The following is a 19,623-nucleotide window of genomic DNA, read 5'->3' as shown; positions in this document are numbered from 1 at the left end:
TGGATGTGCTAAAACTGAGCTTTGTCTGTGTTTTATGTTCTGTCTCTTGTTTCACCGACTCCCAAGTCTCCTGGACTTACTTCTGCTTACATCGCTACAGGTGCTTTACCTGACATCCGTCTATAAGGCTCCACAGGTAGTGACATATGTCTCGTGACTCTTATGCTGAGGATGTACTTACTGTACACTTGTTACCTGTAGTAAGGGATACATTGGCATAGAGTTAGTAATGCCCCATATCAAATGGGCCTTATCAGGAATACACTTCAGGCTGCTGAATTAGTAATATGCCGAGTACCGCATACTTCATCCATACCTATCTGATCAGGATTGCACTAGGAACCTTTCGGTTCTGCCGGTCCAAAAATACTCCAGAGTTACTATGCTGAGAATTCATTACTAACAGCATGCTTCCTCTTGTTCAATAGTGAGAACAGTCTCGGACCCGTAGTACTGGCGCTTCCGTAAAGGGGCAAGTTCCTTAACGGAAAACAACAAACGGTGACAGGACACAACTTAATAACCTTAAACTATACACACAAACCTATTTACAGGACTCACGGTGAGGACCACAGTCTGAACTCTGATGAACCTGTTTCTAGAACATTAGGTGGAACTATATATATCCTTCTATCTCCCAATGGTGACATCACAGTCACAAGACATACAAGGGAGTGACACTCCCTTCTGCATAGTCATCCTACATTACATGGTGGGGAGGGGAGAAACCTGAGTGAGCCCACCCGGTTATCCCATTAACTCCTTATATAATTAGTAGTCCCCAGAGTGGCCTGGGGGGGGAGCTACACTCACATCAAAGTTACCTTAATAATCTTTCATACAGATAGATAACCAACATACAGAATAAGTGACACATTCTTGGTAATAGAGAGGATGTTGCAGTAAATGTAGAGTCCAGCAGGGGGAGACACAAACAATGCAGAATGTAGGAGCTTCCAAGCTACATAATGAAACATTAACAGGCAGCAAAGAGATTTACTGCACTGTCTCCCAGGGGACAATTACTTTCTTACTTAATGTATCAACTAAACTGTGGCACACACGCGATTGTATAAAATACAGTATTGATAACCCAACTCCCTGTCATCATGACATTAACACATCCAGTCACGTTGTTTTGTCCCCCGCTCAGCAGAAAGGCTGTGCTGAAGCATTAATGCACCGGGGTTAGAGTCTGAAACACAAACTGGGTCAGAACCTCACAGTGACAGGGAGTCAGATTGAAGAACATTATACAGATCCGGGAAGCATAAAGAAACACGAGGAACTTATCAGGCGCCTCCTGACAAGAAAAATACTCTGTCAATTTCCCATAAATCTATGTATCAAATCCAAGTCAAATATCGAGATTAAAGCCCAAAGCGGATGCTATATGCCTGTCCCAGGTTTGATAAATACACTCAAACCGTGAGATGATAGAAATGTCCTGGAACGGATATCAGAGGTGACGGGGGCTCTCCAGCTGGCAGTCAGACGGACATCGGACCATGTGAATAAAGATGGCGGAAAGAATACATAGTGTAATACTGTATGATGTGATTGACTGATGGAAGGAAGGGGAGGGGTGTAGGGGGCACTGGGCAGACAAACGAGGGAAATGGGGAAACAGATGCAAAGCTATATCCCAATTTAATAAAACTCATGAAATAAAAATCCATTGATAAAAACAGATTGCAGAGAGTCTCAGGCGAAAGTGGAATCCTACTCGCTGGTGGGTGGATATAAACAGGCAGTACGTGCCGGTATCGCTGGCATGGGGACAGGGGAACCGCTGGAGGCAGATTGGCAATACTGGAAATAGCATCTCATGACATTACATTTTCTTGTATACAGCTGCCCCCGAATAACAAAAAGAATGTGACATACTTGATACTGAAAGCAGAAAATATCATTTACATTTCATACAATCTCAAATCTCAATGATTATCTGTGGGTTTCCCTGAGTATGAGACGCCGATGCTAACAGACTTCAACAGCCTCATAAATACAAACAGGGGGCCCATCGGGTCATACCTGGAAATTGGTCACAACTGGAATTGCACAGATCCCCCTCCCTCATTATATCTGGCTCTTTAATTACTTAGGGCTGTATATTTTCATGTTTATTCAGAACCTAGGAAACAAAGCGTGGGGCCGTCCCATCTAACTGCCAAGAATTTACCAAAATTTACCAAAATCATTGGCTTCCTTTACCATATTAGATCACGCTTGGTGTGTAAACATTAGTGTTTTATTTTCACCAATAACACTTATTCTTGTTAGTTTCAGACACTTAATGTCCTACACCCTTAGGGGTTTGTCTAAAGATAACATCATAATCACCTTGTCACTCAGAAAAAGGGAATGTGTAGGGGGTGACTACCTGTCGTAAAGGAGGTTTTATAAACTCCTGAAGCATCCAGAGAAATACTAAGGAAAGTTATGTACCAAAGTCTCCCGGGAACAGCAAAAGGGGGGTAGGACAGAGCACACGTTTCAGCAAAAAAAAGCCACAAGGGAGATCGAGGAGAAATAGACAATAGAGAGAAACACGCCCTGGGATGAGCACGATAAACCATTTCCAATAAGCATTGCACTCACACGGCCAGCAGTCTCTGGCAGTCGCTCCATCACGTACTTCCACCAGCCTCATGTACCTATTTTTCATGATATGCATCTACATCCCTTAAACACATCTCTCACAGACCCCATCACTCATAACCCTCCAGCTATATCCCTTCCACGCCATTACAAGACTCCAGTGCTATATCATACCATACACCTTCTACCCTCAGCACAGCTAACCCTGCACAATTATCAGTCACTTCTGACACACTTACTCATGCATCAACAGCCCTGTACTATCGACAAATGAACACACTTACCTTATTAATGTGATGAGACAAAAGTACACATACTTCTCTCCTCTGATGGTGGACAAGACAAACAGTTGGATATTTTCCTTTGCTCAGATAAGTTCCACTTCGGCTCCTACATACAGTAATGTATGGTCATCCATCAGTATTACCTGACCTGCTATGTCATCCTGCCATTGATCTGGTGCAATCTCAAAATGAGCCACAAAACATCCAGCTGCAGAATGATAGGACAACCTGCTGGAGCAAGAGAGAGTGGAATCACTGCCGTGTAACATGCACAGTTGCTCTTTCTTTACACACGAGCTCAAATTGGATGAGGCATCTTGCTCAGAAACAACACATCTGTCCTCAGTTTGACACTTATCTATTTCCATTACAAATGATTCTGCAGAAAGCGTGTCTTCCTCGGCTGAGTCACTGTAGGATTCTTCCATATTAGTGTCCACAGTTAAAATGCTGCTAATCTCTGTCTCCGTGTCATCCAGACTTATTCCACTTGAATGGGGAATATCTGTTTTCCAAGACTCACCAATATAGTTCAAGACTTCTGTAGCTTTTCTCCTCTCTTTAGGATCTATTGCCAATAGGGTATGAAACATTTTCAGTACTGCGGTGGTCAGTCTGTTCCATGGGGATGGTGGGTCAGCAACTATGGGGCTATTTTGCCAGTCTGCAAACCTGCTGTACCTTTGATCTGTGGGAAGAGCCACCCGCCATGGAAACTCACCAGTGAGCAAGCAGAAGAGAACCACTCCAAAAGCCCACACATCGATACTGGAATCAGCCTCCAAGGTGTCACTCTTTGCGAGTTGACACAGCTCAGGGGACATGTAAGGTACTTTTCCTTTCAGGGGTCTGATAGCAGTTCCTTGGAGATGTGTGAGACCAAAGTCACTCACTTTAATACAGTGACATTCTTTATCAAACACTAGAATGTTGTCGGGTTTAATGTCCCAGTGAACTAGTCCTTTGCTTTCCATAAATTCCAGTGCACTGGAGATCTGAACTGCACATCGCTTTGCTGCAGCTTCTGGGATCCCAACCTGAAATATAAAATGCGTCTCATTAACGGTCAATAAAAAGTATTTTCCATATTGTAAGATTTCTGCAATGTTTATCAAAAGTGCAGCTTAAAGGGAAAACAATATTTCCATATTGCTACATCTAACAGGTCTCAGTGTAACTGCAATTGTACTTGTAGAACTATTATGGTACGTGACTTCCTACTTACAGGAGCCTGAATGAGAGAGAGAAGATCAGCAACTGGTGAGAGCTCCTGGGCAAAGACGAAGTGTTCACAGGTCTGGAAGGCTAGACCATAGCTCCCGATGACATTGGGATGAGATGAGAGGAAGAAGGACACACTGAACTCCATGAGAAAGACTCTCTGTGTTGTTCTTTTCTTATCCAGGAGTTTCAAAGCCATCATCTTATCTGTAAGGAGGAGAGGAAATCGTGGTTAGTTGTGAATACATTAAATGTGCACTCACTGCGTATACTGTGAGCTCGATGTAAGTTTCAATTATGTCTGCAGCATTTGTCCATGTATTGATCCTCACACCTGTTTTATCAGTGCGGTACTGTATATTACATTGTAAAGTGCAGAGTACAGCATCAGTGCTATATATGAATAAAGAAGTTTGTGCATAAATATATGTATGCATCTTTTATAAAGACCAATGGGGAGCGCTCACTAACTACACCTGGGTAGCAGTTGGGCTTTTAGGAGTGCCAGAGAGCTGTCACTAAGAGGTCCACCTGTACCTGTCAGTGAATCGGACAGGGTGGTGAATGGAAGCATTGCCAAAATACTAACACTCATTGCATTATTAATATCTGCTACTTTTCCCAGGCCTGACCGAATAGGGGCACTAGTTTGTGGGGTTTTAGGGAGGAGCACTGGAGACTTACTCACAGGGTATGGCTGGGAACTTCGTCTTAATGGATGTGGTCCAATCACATATTTTCTAGTCTAACCATCTCTATTAGCTCAAATATTACCAATATGGTGGGCACGTGTTTCGCCAAATTTGACTTGATACTATCTATTTTATTCATTTGCTTCCCTGGTGAAACCTCTGTCCAACTCACTGGCTAACTCCTAGTGAAGGGGATACTACACAACATGTGGGAGTTAAGCCCTTGGTGGCCACATTTTGTACGTGAATGAACAGCAAGATCTTAAGACATGGATGGTAATTTGATCACTCACCTGTGTTTTTGTCCTTTACCATCATCACTGAACCATAAGACCCCCTGCCAAGCTCCTTTATGACATGGAAGTGTTCCTCCAGCTCTGTATGCTGCAGGCTTTGGGATGTTAAGGTCACCAGTCCTTCTAGGATAAGCTCAATATCTGACACATTTGAAGCCATTGTTCACACCTGTAAATAAAGGAATTGTAATTAGTTATATTTAATCAGTAGTTTTTATAAATATCTTAACTTTCTAATACAATAGTATTGCAGTCTGTGTAATCTAACTAATATATCTAAATGAGTTACATTGTAATAACCACTGTGTTTAAAAAATATTAATGAAAATGAATGTGTCCCTATTACCACACAGTTTTGATCTCATAGAAAATAAGAGACCACAAAATACATTATGGTCTGGGATTGTAATAGGAAAAATGTTGTATATTACGTGAGAATATTGGATATTTGCTAGTAGCAAAAGTGTCACAAAACTATCAACATTCATCCAGACTACAAAGAGTGAAATTGGAGCGAGGGAGAGAAAAGGGAGAGAGGGAGAAGAGTAAGGAAGGGTGAGAGGATGTGTGTGAAAATGTCACAAATATACAATATACTTAAACATTTTGCTAAAGTTTTTGTGAGCCAAAATTGGGGACATTTGCACATCTCTAGTGACCACGATTCATTCCTCTAAACAGATCTCAGAGCCTCTCTGACAAGTACAAATGACCACACAGCATATTGATTAGGGGCCATAGAATGAAATGGGAAATAGTCCATCTGGTCTTATTACAAACACAAAACATTTAATATCAATGTTTTTGCCAATATATAACAAAGCTCGTAAATCAGTTACCTCTTCTTTCAGATGATATAACAAAGCTTGCTGTAGAGATATGACAATCCTTTGACTGTGGGTCTATAATTTGTGTCTCAGAGTCTGATGGATTCTCCAGCTCAGGGTCCTGCAGAAGAGTCCTCCAGAGGATCACCAGGCACTTGTGAAAGGGAATCTGTAGAGTGGCACTATTTATTTAGACCACTGCATTGTGGGTGGAAACCTTGTAAGTCATGTGACTCACATATTAGCATACTAGGCATTGTTAAATAATTAGGTGTTAATGTAACAGATCTACAGTGGGACCCCACCCTTATCCCTGAATTGTGCACATTAAGTATCCATTGATTAGTGGTATTAGGAGTAGCCCAAACTGTTAATGTTTCTATAGAATGGCAGTTTCTACACACAAATAATATCTGGTAAGACATTTCTCATAATTATCTACAGGAATCAGATGTTATGGTAAGACCAATTGAATAAAAACAAAAACGAATTAAAAATAGTAAATTGAGAAACCCCAATGTTATGAAACATTTTGGAACCAGCACAAGGGTTTATCACAGATGTTATTTTTATAATTTTTCAAAAGCTTAAATCTCTCTTCTTTAGGAGAGAAGGTAAAACAGCAGAATCAGAGACATGTGGACATTGAAGTCTCACAAAGAGCAAAATATATGAAGAATTCTTATGTTTGTTCAATAAAGAGAACTACAACATTTGATATAATTTCTGTACCTACTCAGTGCTTTCAAACTCATATTATTTAATGTGATTAAAAGTTCATATCTATCATACTGTAGCGTGACGATCCAGAGGAAATTAAAAAGACTAAAGTCAATTAATGTATATGTGTGAGTGTGTATATATATATATATCTGACAAAGTGGATACTGCCACGAAACGCGTAGGAGTGGTGCTGTGCTGCAATTGTTACGATCGTGGGAAGCGTTACATGAGACCCTCCTGTCCTACTAAGAGTTTCTAAGAACTTTTGCTAAAATCATCACTTCAGTTTCCGCTTCTGTGATATCAGCTAACGCTGAGACAGCATGAACACAGGACGCGAGTGACAGAGACGTTCCGAGAAGTCTGGAGACGGACATCATCCGCAGTTCACAATTAGCTCTATCGTTATATACCCTCTGTAAGGGCTCATCTGTTGTTTCTATTGATCAGAAAGATACTTTTGTAACGTACTTCCCTATGGCAGTTTGTGCTTGTATTTGGTCTTATAGATAACATCCAAGGCTGTGGAGATCCTTTTTGAAGCCGCATCTTCCTAGAAGTTTTTGTTCCTTATATATCATTTTTATATACAATTCAGTTTTGCAATTTCTTTCCTTTTCCTATCTCCCCTCTCACCCACCCCTATTTTCTATATATCTTTAGTCCCACATTATCGGACCTCATGTGGACACTGTACGAGCACTTTCTCTTTTAAAATGTTGTACCTTAGATAACAGGTTCAGTAGGTTACTTTATGCATTGGACTATTATTGAATACAATACAGTTTCAGTTCTGTGATGGTCAGTCTGTACCATGGGGATGGTGGGTCAGCAACTATGGGGCTATTTTGCCAGTCTGCAAACCTGCTGTACCTTTGTTCTGTGGGAAGAGCCACCCGCCATGGAAACTCACCAGCGAACAAGCAGAAGAGAACCACACCAAAAGCCCACACATCAAGGCTGGAATCAGCCTCCAAGGTGTCACTGTTTGGGAGTTGACACAGCTCAGGGGACATGCAAGGTATTTTTCCTATGATGGGTCTGATGTCGGTTCCCTTGACATGGGTGAGACCAAAGTCTCTCATTATAATACAGTGATATTCTTTATCAAATACTAGAATGTTTTCAGGTTTAAGAAGTAATGTTTTTGATAAGAAGTATTTTCCACATTGTAAGATTCCTGCAATGTTTATCAAAAGTAAAATATAAGGGAAAACAACATTTCCATATTGCTGCATCTAACAGGTCTCAGTGTAACTGCAATTGTACTTGTAGAACTATTATGGTACGTGACTTTCTACTTACAGGAGCCTGAATGAGTGAGAGAAGACCAACAGGTGAGAGATCGTGGGAAAAGACAAAGTGTTCACAGGTCTGGAAGGCTAGACCATAGCTCCCGGTAATTTTGTGATGAGATGAGAGGAAGAAGGACACACTGAACTCCATGAAGAAGATTCTCTGTGGTGTTCTGTTCTTATCCAGGACTTTCAGAACCACCATCTTATCTGTAAGGAGAGGAAAATGTGTCTATGTATTGATTCTGCTGCACACCTGTTTTATCAGTGCTGTACTGTATATTACTTTGTAAAGTGCATAGTACAGCATCAGTGCTGCATAGCAATAAAGGGGTTTATGTATAACTATATGAATGCCGTTTTATAAAAACTCAAAGTGCACTCAGTAACCAGACCTGGGTATCATTTGGGATTTAGAAGTATGAGAGAGCAGTCACTAGCAGCTCTACCTGTCAGGGAATCAGACAGGATGGCAAAAGGAAGTATACCATCTATGTTATTCTGGGGCTTCCCTGTTGAAACCTCATAGAAGCGCAATTCACTGGCTAACTCCTAGGTGGCCACATCCTTTACATGGATGAACAGCAAGATCTTAAGCCAGTGATGGTAAATTGCTCAGTGACCTGTGTTTTTGTCCTTCACCATCATCACTGAACCATAAGCCCCCCTGCCAAGCTCCTTTATGACCTGGAAGTGTTCCTGCAGCTCTGCATGCTGCAGGTTTTGGGATGTTAAGGTCACCAGTCCTTCTAGGATAAGCTCAATATCTGACACATTTGAAGCCATTGTTCACACCTGTAAATGAAGGAACTGTAATTAGTTATATTTATTCAGTAGTTTTTATAACTATATTTATGGGTGGAAACCTATCTTATTTTTAAACACCTGTATTAAGATCATGGAATATTTGTAAATCGGTATCGCTGACCTGAGGGAGAGAGAAAACTCTCAAACGCTTGTCTTATATTATTAATTGTTAGTCCAAATAAAAAAGGTATCACCCAATACTGAAAGTACTCATTATGGGTGGGATTCTTGTAAGTCATGTGACTCACATATTAGCATACTAGGCATTGTTAAAGAAGTGAGGTGTTAATGTAACAGATCTGCAATGGGACCCCACCCGTATCCCTGAATTGTGCACATTAAGTATCCATTGATTAGTGGTATTAGGAGTGGCCCAAACTGTTAATGTTTCTATAGAATGGCAGTTTCTACACACAAATAATATCTAGTAAGACATTTCTTATAATTATACTGAATACAGGAATCAGATTTTATGGTAAAATCAATTGGATATAATAATTAACAAAAACAAATATTGAAAAGACAGCCCAATGTTATGATACATTTTGGAACCAGCACAAGGGTTTGTAATAAATCCATTTTGTATAAGCTTTCAAAATCTTCAATTTCTCTTCTTTAGGCAGAGAAGGTAAAACACCAGAATCAGAGATTTGTGGACATTGGAGACTGACGAAGAAACAAAACTATGAAGAGTTCTTATGTTGGTTCAATAGAGTGCTACACAATTGTATATAATTGCCATACTACTCAGGGTTGGAAACCGATGCTTTCTATAGTTATGACAATGTTTATGTTGGTTTGTGATATATCTGGATTTCCTTATTGCCTATGAATTTGTGCTCAGCTGTAAATATGATCATTGCTGATACCTCCTAACTTCCATGTTTCTGTTTGCTGCTGGTTTTACCATATACAGTACTGCCAGTTTTTATATGAACATTACTATTCACTATAGTTTTTACCATTTACTATTTCTATTTCTATGTATATGTGGAATGTGCTGCCATGTTCTTCATACAATGCTGTGCAGATGTAACACTAACATTCCTTATATCAGAGATATCTTCTTCATCCTTCATAGAAACCAACAGAGTTTCTGCATTTCATATATTCCTTAATCCGGGGCCCTTTTTGATCAGATTAAATGCAGCATTGCCAACACACCTTCATGTCCACATAAGAACACAATAGTGTCTGGGTTTGTGGGTGGAAACCTTGTAAATCATGTGACTCATATTAGCATACAAGGCATTGTTAAAGAAATGAGGTGCTAATGACATCCTTATTGAACAGATCTGCAATGGGACCCCACCCTTATCCCTGAATTGTGCATATTAAGTATCCATTGATTAGTGGTATTAGGAGTAGCCCAAACTGTTAATGTTTCTATAGAATGGCAGTTTCTACACATACATAATTTCTGGTAAGATCTTTCTTATACTTATATACAGGAATCAGATTTTCTGGTAAAATATAAAATTGATGTCAACACTAATAGAAAATAAAATGTAGATAGAAAAAAAGAGAAACACTGAATGTTGTGATTCCTTTTGGTACCAGCATGTGGGTTTGTCAGAGATGTTATTTTTTTATATGCTTTCAAATCCTTCAATTTCTTTTTAGGGAGAGAAGGTAAAACACATGTGTGGCAGGGTAAATAAAAACCACCAGCTATATGCCTGGCAGACATATGTTTAGTCTGCAGTACAGCAGTGATGAGGTTAATTTCAGCTGGGAATCTCATGACAATTAGTTGGATCCCAGCTGCTTAATCAAGGTGTGTTAAAAACCCCAGGCTATACACACATCTAGCCTAGTTGGTCAAGAGACAGGAGTGAGTTACTGAAGAGATTACTGATATAAGGTCTGTTTGCAAAGTACATGGTTGATGAACTGTTGTGTCCTGCATGCTGAAGAGAAACTGCTTTGTTTGTCATGCTGAAGATAAGCTATTTTGTTTTGTCTGCTGAAGAGAAGCTATTTTGTTTTGTGTGCTGTATGTTTTAAGGCTAAATAAATAAGCCTTGTCAAGAGACCGCGCGTGTGTAGTTGCGTGTATTCTGCAACAACCTGAATGAGACTTGTGGACATTGAAGGTTTATTTAAGAGCAACATACTGTATACAAATACATCTTATTTTAGTCCAATACAAGTTTGTTACAACTATAGCAGGGCTGGTTTCTGGCTACCAGTCTGCCCTTACTGGCTGGAAGCCCTGGTAAGAGCAGCTTTGCCAGTAGTACTCATGGGGTTTTCCAACTTCCTGCTGTACCCTTGAGTGACAGGGGGAGGAGGTGGAACTAGGCCTGAGTATACCCAATCCTGGCTCAGACCTGGTGCCCTCCTCCTGGCTGTACTTAAGGGGTATTGCCACCCAAATTTAGTAGTGCCTCTCCCCATTTGAGAGAGGCAGGTAACACAGCAGCGTGCCTGAGTATTGGGCCTTCTCTGTTCCTCTTCCCCTCAGGGGAGAGTGAGTGTGGACAGTTGCAGGGGCCCTTAACCCGTAGTGGTTGCCCAGGGACCATCCTACAGCTGGGTAGCCGACTCAGAGACTGTGTTGGGCAGGCCACTGCCGTGCTTGTGAGTGTGGACCCAATAAAACCATTCCTGTTCATATACCTTCTGCCTGGTGTGTGATCTTACTGGGGAAGGAGAGGGAGTATTTCTACTGTAGGCGATCGCCTCCATACATCTGGAGCCTACAGCAGATGGAGGTGCTGCACTGCTAGAGAACCATGTGGGGTATGTACCCCAGAAACCTGTCCTGTGTCCCCACAACCATCGGTGGACGACTCATCCCTCCTGATTACCAACAGGTAGCATGCACCACACAAGCGGTAATGGCAGAATCTCCCATCGGGTTGGGGAAACACCGTTAAACAACCTTTTACATAAGTGTAGCACACTTTCCCCCACCAACTGGGAGATGTGTGGCTACGGTGTGTCTTAAGGTGCAATACCTGTGGCTCACAGGAGGCCTGAGCCTCCGCTGCTGGGAACCTGGATCGATGCTCAGAAGAGCCTCCACCTGTACGGGAAGTATGACGAGAGAGAGAGCACGCGAGAGAGAGAGAGCGTGAGCGAGAGAGAGAGCGCGAGAGAGAGAGAGAGCGCGAGATCTCTAAGGCACAGTCATGGACCTGTTGCTGCGTGGGAGTGAACATGGTGTTTGTATGATTTACAATTTTGTCTGCTGAGTAGGGCACCCCAGGTCTGAGATCTCAGCAGCGCCTGCAATTGTAGCGCACTAGTGACATCCATACGAGTTTTGCTCTGTGCGGTTTGGGCAAATTGGATATTTATTCCCCGCATATGCCTTGACCAGCGACCTATGATTACTGTGTTATTTACCTTATTACTAAGTGGACATTAGTCCAAACACTTAAGCTACGGTTTATTATACACCTGCTTATCTCCCGGCTCCACCGTCCTTTCCACCTGAGGATTTTATCCTGTATGTATTTGTATATGTATGTTGGTTTGTTAAATATAGTTTAATAAAATTTTGTTATTTTTGGTTTTAAATTAGCACTTGAGTCTGCTATTATAGGGGATTGGACCCTTCTTTTGGTCCTATATTTATATACAATACCCACTTAGCACAGTGTCTGATAGGGACACTGTAACTTTAGAGTGCAATATATAGGGCTTTAGGTGACCCCTAGTGGTCACTTGTTCAAGTGTTGATTCCTTTTGTTGTATGCTAATCTCATTGCCCCATTCTATGTCTGGATAATTAAAATCCCCCATTATGCAAACATGACCCAGTTTTGATGCCTTCTCCATTTGCAAAAGTATTTTAGCCTCCTCAATCTCACAGATATTTGGTGATTTATAGCATATTCCCACAAACATTTTCTTAATACTTTTTCCACCACTGCTAATTTCTATCCACAAAGTCTCTACATTTTCATCATTCCCTTCATAAACATCATCGCTTATAATAGGTTTTAGATCCGGTTTAACATATAGACATACTCCACCTTCCCTTCTATTTGTTCGATCCTTCCGAAAAAGGGAATAACCCTCTAAATTAACTGTCTAGTCATGAGTTTCATCCCACCATGTTTCAGTAATGCCTATGATATCATACTGCTCCCTTGCAGCTATTAATTCAAGCTCCCCCATTTTATCTGTCAGGCTTCTTGCATTAGCAAGCATGCATTTCAGTTTTTTTTCAGTCTGTACTATTATCTTAACGTGCAAAAAACTAACTAAGCCCTGATTACGTCAGCGCTTGACCTATTTGCTGCTAGTGTTAAACTATTACAGTGTTATATAAATACATACAATATTACAATTGTGATTGTGCTGCGATTGGTAGCTGCCGAGGTTTCCCACAGTACAAGTTATTTCCGTAACTTGTGTTGGACAAATGGTAATGGAAAAGAAGGATACCTGGCGCTGAAAAAGACACTTAGTCCATGTGGTACACAGTTCTTATATTGTCCCATTTCTTGATGAGAGATGGTGACAACGTTCTTGTCCGCTACGCTTCTCAATTATCCCCCTAATAAAGGTTAGAATAAAAGCACAACATAGCGCTGTATGCCTGGACTGGAAGGTCTGAACTGAACTTGGTGTAGAGTGTCTACTTACAAGATGTCTCTTGTCAGAATACGGTTGAGAGAATCTGTGCTTTTACCTCTTCTTCTCCTCTGCTGTCACGAATCCCACGTGCAGTAGTTCAATCTCCTTCACCTTAGAATTTCTCAGATGACCGGTGAGTTTCAACCCAGTAGAGGAGAAAGTATAGAGATAGTGCAGATAGTATAACAATTTTATTAAAAAAACGGCTACAACAGCCAAAAGAACACTCACATGTGAATGCTGTAATAAAATAACATTAGGACTCCGTCCGCTACTTGTAATGGAGTCCCCTAAGTGCCGCAAAACATCTGAGCGTTAGTACCGACCCTCTGCAGTGGGTTCTGTAACAGGATCCACCGACAGAGGAGTCTCCTGGTCACTAAGGCAACGCGCAAGGTGTGACGTCAGCAGGACCAGTGCCGGAGTACACCACGAGCAGCAGCAGGAGCTAGCACTGGAGCACCTGTACCGGAACCCACTGCATAAGTGAATGATAACACATAATATATATATATATATATATATACCAGAAAAATAGATATATAAGAGGTGAAATTGACAGAATGTAGGATTGTGCTCTACTGAACGGAACCGCCCCAAAGGGGTCAAAACGGTACCTCTAACAAGTTAACCATCTACCTGGATCCCACTACCCACGACAGTCAGAAAAGGAGTGAATATATGTTGACCCAATAAAATGTTGAAAAATGTATAGTGTATATATAGGAATGTGCTCATCTCTTTGAGACCGCCCAAAAGGTCAATACGGTCTCATGCAGTAACAAATTAAGAGGATGCCCTGCTCTATGAATAAAGAATACAACTATTTAATAATACAAATGAGGGAAGGGGAGGGCAGGAGGGGGGGGAGAAGGATATGAAATTGTGTATAGTAATGAATTATAGAAATGGTGAAAACAGGAAACCCTCATTGAAGCCTTGGGGGGATTGGGTATTGAGAATGTAAATCCACCGGCATTCACTTTGGCGTAGTTTCCGATCCCAATCCCCTTTCCTTGGACCCCACGGTATATGTTCAATTCCTATAAAAGTAAGGACAGACGAGTCACCTTGATGTTGATTCCTCACATGTCGAGACACTGGAGTGTCTGTTTCATTGCGAATTGATCCTAGATGTTCCAACACCCTGATCTTAAGTTGTCTATGAGTTTCACCTACATATTGCTTACCACACTTACAGGAAATAAGATAGACCACCCCGGTGGTCAAGCAATTAATGAAACTTTTGATTGGAAAAACCTTGGTGGTAGTGGAATCTGTAAATGTTTTAGTGACCATCATAGTGGTATATGCTTTACATCGTCCACATGTGTAAAAGCCACAGGGTTTGGGGCCAAGCCATGTCCGATTAAATTTGGTTTGATAATGGCTGTGTACTAGACGGTCTCTAAGGTTTTTGGGCCTACGACCTACCATATCCGGAAAATTTATAAGAACTTGTGATAAATCTGTATCCTATGTGAGAATATGCCAATGTTTCTGTAGGGTTTGTCTGATGGATCCCCACTGGTCATTATATGTACCAATAAACCTAATGGTGGTATCAATGTTGGGTTGGGTACGTTGACCTTTCGTGAGGAGTGTGGACCTATCAGTGTTAAGGGCCTTATAGTATGCTTTCTTGATAACTGCTTTGTTATAGCCTCGTTCACTGAATCTGTCTGTCATGTCACGTGATTGTTGTTTGTATTCTTTGATGTTTGAGCAGTTCCTTCTAAGACGCAGAAATTGTCCTGTTGGGATACTGTTTATCATGTGTGGTGGATGATGACTGTCCGCCTTTTACAGGCTATTTGTCGAAGTGGTTTTTCTAAAGATGGTGGATTCAAGTTTGCCATTCTCACCTTTCATGATAGTCAGGTCCAAGAAATTGATTTTGTCCCTGTGTGCCATCAAACGTTAATTTCAAATTATGATTATTTTGGTTCAGTTTATGTATAAACTGTTGTAGTGTAGTCAATGTCCCACTCCATAGTAGAAAGATATCATCTATGTATCTTGACCATAGATCAATATGGCCAATGTACATGTCATACTCCTCCATGAACACCACAGCCTCCTCCCACCATCCTAAATATAGGTTTGCGTAGGTGGGGGCGCACGTGGTGCCCATGGCTGTACCTTGTATTTGATGGTAAATTTTCTGATCGAAGAGAAAATAGTTTTTGGTAAGGACTAGTTCAAGTAATCGAAGAATAAACTGATTGTGTGTCCGACAGTTCTCATCTCGTACTCTAAGAAAAAACTCTACTGCTTTAATACCTGCTTGATGTGGGATGCTGGTGTAAAGACTTTCAATGTCAATACCTTGCATCCATGTGTCAGCATGTACAATTACATCATCAATACGGAGAAGTACATCCTTAGTGTCTTTAAGGTATGATGGTAGTGTACCTACATAGGGTCTTAAAAATCGATCCAGGTATGCACTCGCATTAGAGGTGATGTTATTAATACCTGAAACGATTGGTCTCCCTGGCGGGGGGATCTTATCTTTATGTATTTTGGGAAGGTGGTAACCAGTTGCCAAAGTGTTTTTTTTTACCAAGATGAAATTATATTCTTCCTTTGAGATGACCTTAGAGTCTAGACCCTCTCTCAGCAGAATCATAAGTTCATCTTGAAAGATGTTTGTTGGATCTGTTTGTAGGACCTTATAACACTTTTTGTCCAAAAGTAGTCTAAGACATTCTGTAACGTAGGATTCCTTATCCAGGACAACTAGGTTTCCACCTTTGTCAGAAGGTTTTATGACAACGGTGTCATCCTTTTCAAGATCCAGTAATGCTTTGTATTCACTAAATTTGAGATTATAATTGGTCTGTCTAAGTGACAGGGTTTCCAAGTTCTGTGTAACAAGTTTAGCGAATACATCAACGTTGGTACATGTTTCAATCGGGGGAGTGAATCTTGATCGACTACGTAGGTCGGTGAAAGGGCCTTCGCCAAGAGGTCTTTCGTTCTCCTGTAGAAGGCTATTCATAGTAGTCAGAAAAGCATGATCTCTATGGTCAAATTGCTCGAAGGGGGTATCCTGATTCATCAAGATTTGACGTCGCCTAAAAAACTTATGTAGGGAAAGTTTCCGAGAAAAAAGATTAAGATCTTTAATACATTCAAAGACATTAAATTTATAGGTAGGGCAGAAGGTAAGGCCTTTTAACAGGACTGTCATGTGATCATTGTCCAAAACTTTCTTGGACAGATTGATCACCTGTAGCGCCGTTTCCGGCTTCTCCTGTATGGGCTCCTCGTGCCCTGGTCCTTGTATGCCCAGATGGCCCTGTCCCTGAGATAGTCCTCCCACCCCTCTCCTGGTCTTCCTGGTCCTGGGGCGATATGTTGGGGGCCAGGGAGATCCAAAAAATTAGGATTGGAGGTACTAGGTGTAGCATAACGTCCCTCCTGCCTAGTGTTCATACTCCCAGGTGGATGGGTATGTGTATCGGTTTCTAGGTCGCTTGCTGATGCTTCCCATTCGGTAGAAGAATCAGTCACTCTAGCTTCTGCTTTTTTGAGGTTTTTCTTAATTTTATATCGAAAGATCTTATCTTCCATAAAATCAAAAAAATCTCTGGTGTATTTATTATGTTTTCTCTCTTTGATCTCTTTGGTAAATCTCTCAGTATGTGCTTGGAGTTTATTTTCCAAGGTGTTGAATTCTGTGTCTGTTTTCCATGTGTCCATATTGGATAGTAATATGTCTATTTCCTCATTCACTTTGGCCAGTCTAGTATTCTCATACTCTACAAGCTGTTTCATAAGTTCCCGTGAACAGTTCAAAAGTGTTTTTTCCCATTTTTTAATAAAGCTTTGATCCTCACTTTGGTGAGAGGTGGGAATATACAGTCTAAGGCCCCATGGTACGAGGTCAGCTCTAATGTAGTTGTTAAGACTTGCCACCTCTCACCATATTTTGATCCTTGAGCTGTAAGTTTTCTCAAGATCAGCAAAATATTTATTAATGTCCTCAGGAGAGACATTGGTTGGGTTGGGTTGGGTAAAGCCAAATTAGAGAAAAGATGTGTAGCTTCATCATTCCAACTGTCAAAATCTGGTTTGGACAGAAGAAACCCAGACATATTGGGAAAATGGATACAGATATATAACACTACTGGAAAATCAAAGAGAGAGGTATAGAGAACATATAGAATCTCGGAGAGTAATGATACTTGTAGATAATAAGGAAAGACAACAACTCCCTGGGAGCTGACTAGTCAAGAAAAGGGGTACCACGTATCCCTAACTCTACACGACATACACATAGTGACTAGTCGCTCACCTAATAGTACCGTATAAAAAACTTGGTGCATAGGGAATAAACCATAATCAACACTTGAACAAGTGACCACTAGGGGTCACCTAAAGCCCTATATATTGCACTCTAAAGTTACAGTGTCCCTATCAGACACTGTGCTAAGTGGGTATTGTATATAAATATAGGACCAAAAGAAGGGTCCAATCACCTATAATAGCAGACTCAAGTGTTAATTTAAAACCAAAAATAACAAAATTTTATTAAACTATATTTAACAAACCAACATACATATACAAATACATACAGGATAAAATCCTCAGGTGGAAAGGACGGTGGAGCCGGGAGATAAGCAGGTGTATAATAAACCATAGCTTAAGTGTTTGGACTAATGTCCACTTAGTAATGAGGTAAATAACACAGTAATCATAGGTCGCTGGTCAAGGCATATGCGGGGAATAATTATCCAATTTGCCCAAACCGCACAGAGCAAAACTCGTATGGATGTCACTGATGTAGCATGCTGTGGCACATAGAAAATATCCCAAAGTGCCTGCAGTATTGTCTCTACTCAGACACTAATGTTATTGCATGTGCTGCGATTTCACCAAAGGAACCGTGGAAGTATCCAAAAGAGTCTGCAGTACTATCTCTGCTTAAACGCTAGTGTAGTTATATGTGCTGCGACTATACCAAGGGAAAAAAATCGTGGAAATCGGTTGGATGCAGCGTTGTTTTACCTCGTGTGTATTCCCCCTTACCCAACCGTCCCTTCTGGTGTACGTCACGGGTCCGACGTCACCATGCCCCGATGTACGTTTCACGTGCTAGGCACGCTTCTTCAGGGGGAGGAGTCACAAAACTTGAATGTGGAAGCCACAATTTGAGTCTGAAACTAGGGGAGAAACCGCTGTGTCAACCAATGGAAATACAGGTAAGCTTCCGCCTTATACAGGCATGTATACATAGCGGGGAGATAAGGGTAATGTACAAGGAGTGTTTGAGATGTTCAATTAATCCCCAATATAAATCGAAACATTATTATCTGCAAATATCCACAATATCAAACAGATAAAAGGCTGAGTACACCAATAGATGGTCAAGCAGACATATGAATCTGACAGGATAGCTCATATGTACAAGAGACATATAAAGGCTATAGCTGACTTTTCAAGCCACAGTCAGATAGACAGGTAGGTGTATCGGTAAGTTTAGGCAATGGATTACTTCTCTTATAACTACTATTGAGAGCTTTGTCCACAGATGGAAGAGGACACTTAAATCGCACATGTTTATATAGCAGAGAGTAGACCATATGATAACAGGACACAAGATGGCAGAAAAGCTACGTCCACAGATGAATGAGGACACTTAAATCATACAAATTGATAGGTGATGATAATGTCAAATTGACCCCACAGGGAGCTAAGTCCACAGATGTATGAGGACACTTAAATCGTACATGTGGATAGACAGTGACAGTATCAGGTTGACCCTATATATAAAGTCCACTGATAAAAGAAAATCTGTAAGTCACATATGTTCATGTTGCAAATTATTATCAGGTTAATAGGTGACCCAGGTAAGATCCGGACAAGGAGAAGGGGGGAAGGACCAGTACTCTAATGTACTCTAACCAACAGGTAAGTGGCGAAAAATAAAAAAAATTTAAAAAAAATATCAAACCTAAAAACGTGTTACGTGTCTAATAAAATTATAAGTGAATGATAACACATAATATTTATATATATATATATATATATATATAGCAGAAAAATAGATATATAAGGGGTGAAATTGACAGAATGTAGGATTGTGCTATACTGAACGGAACCGCCCAAAGGGGTCAAAACGCTACCTCTAACAAGTTAACCATCTACCTGGATCCCACTACCCACGACAGTCAGAAAAGGAGTGAATATATGTTGACCCAATAAAATGTTGAAAAATGTATAGTGTATATATAGGAATGTGCTCATCTCTTTGAGACCGCCCAAAAGGTCAATAC

At 40.8% G+C, this 19,623-nt stretch overlaps 1 protein-coding gene across 1 annotated transcript; it reads right to left on the bottom strand.

Annotated features, from left to right (window-relative positions):
* Nucleotides 1-2,968: 2,968 nt before the first annotated feature.
* On the bottom strand, nt 2,969-5,254 carry LOC142468031 (serine/threonine-protein kinase SBK1-like). Its single transcript, XM_075574099.1, has 3 exons — nt 5,092-5,254; nt 4,111-4,313; nt 2,969-3,922 (listed from the first exon to the last, which is right to left on the bottom strand). The coding sequence occupies exons 1-3, from the start codon at nt 5,252-5,254 to the stop codon at nt 2,969-2,971; spliced, it is 1,320 nt and encodes a 439-aa protein (XP_075430214.1).
* Nucleotides 5,255-19,623: the final 14,369 nt, after the last annotated feature.

Source organism: Ascaphus truei, chromosome 1 (assembly GCF_040206685.1).
Source record: "Ascaphus truei isolate aAscTru1 chromosome 1, aAscTru1.hap1, whole genome shotgun sequence".
NCBI lineage: Eukaryota > Metazoa > Chordata > Amphibia > Anura > Ascaphidae > Ascaphus > Ascaphus truei.
This window is presented reverse-complemented; position numbering and strand designations above follow the sequence as displayed.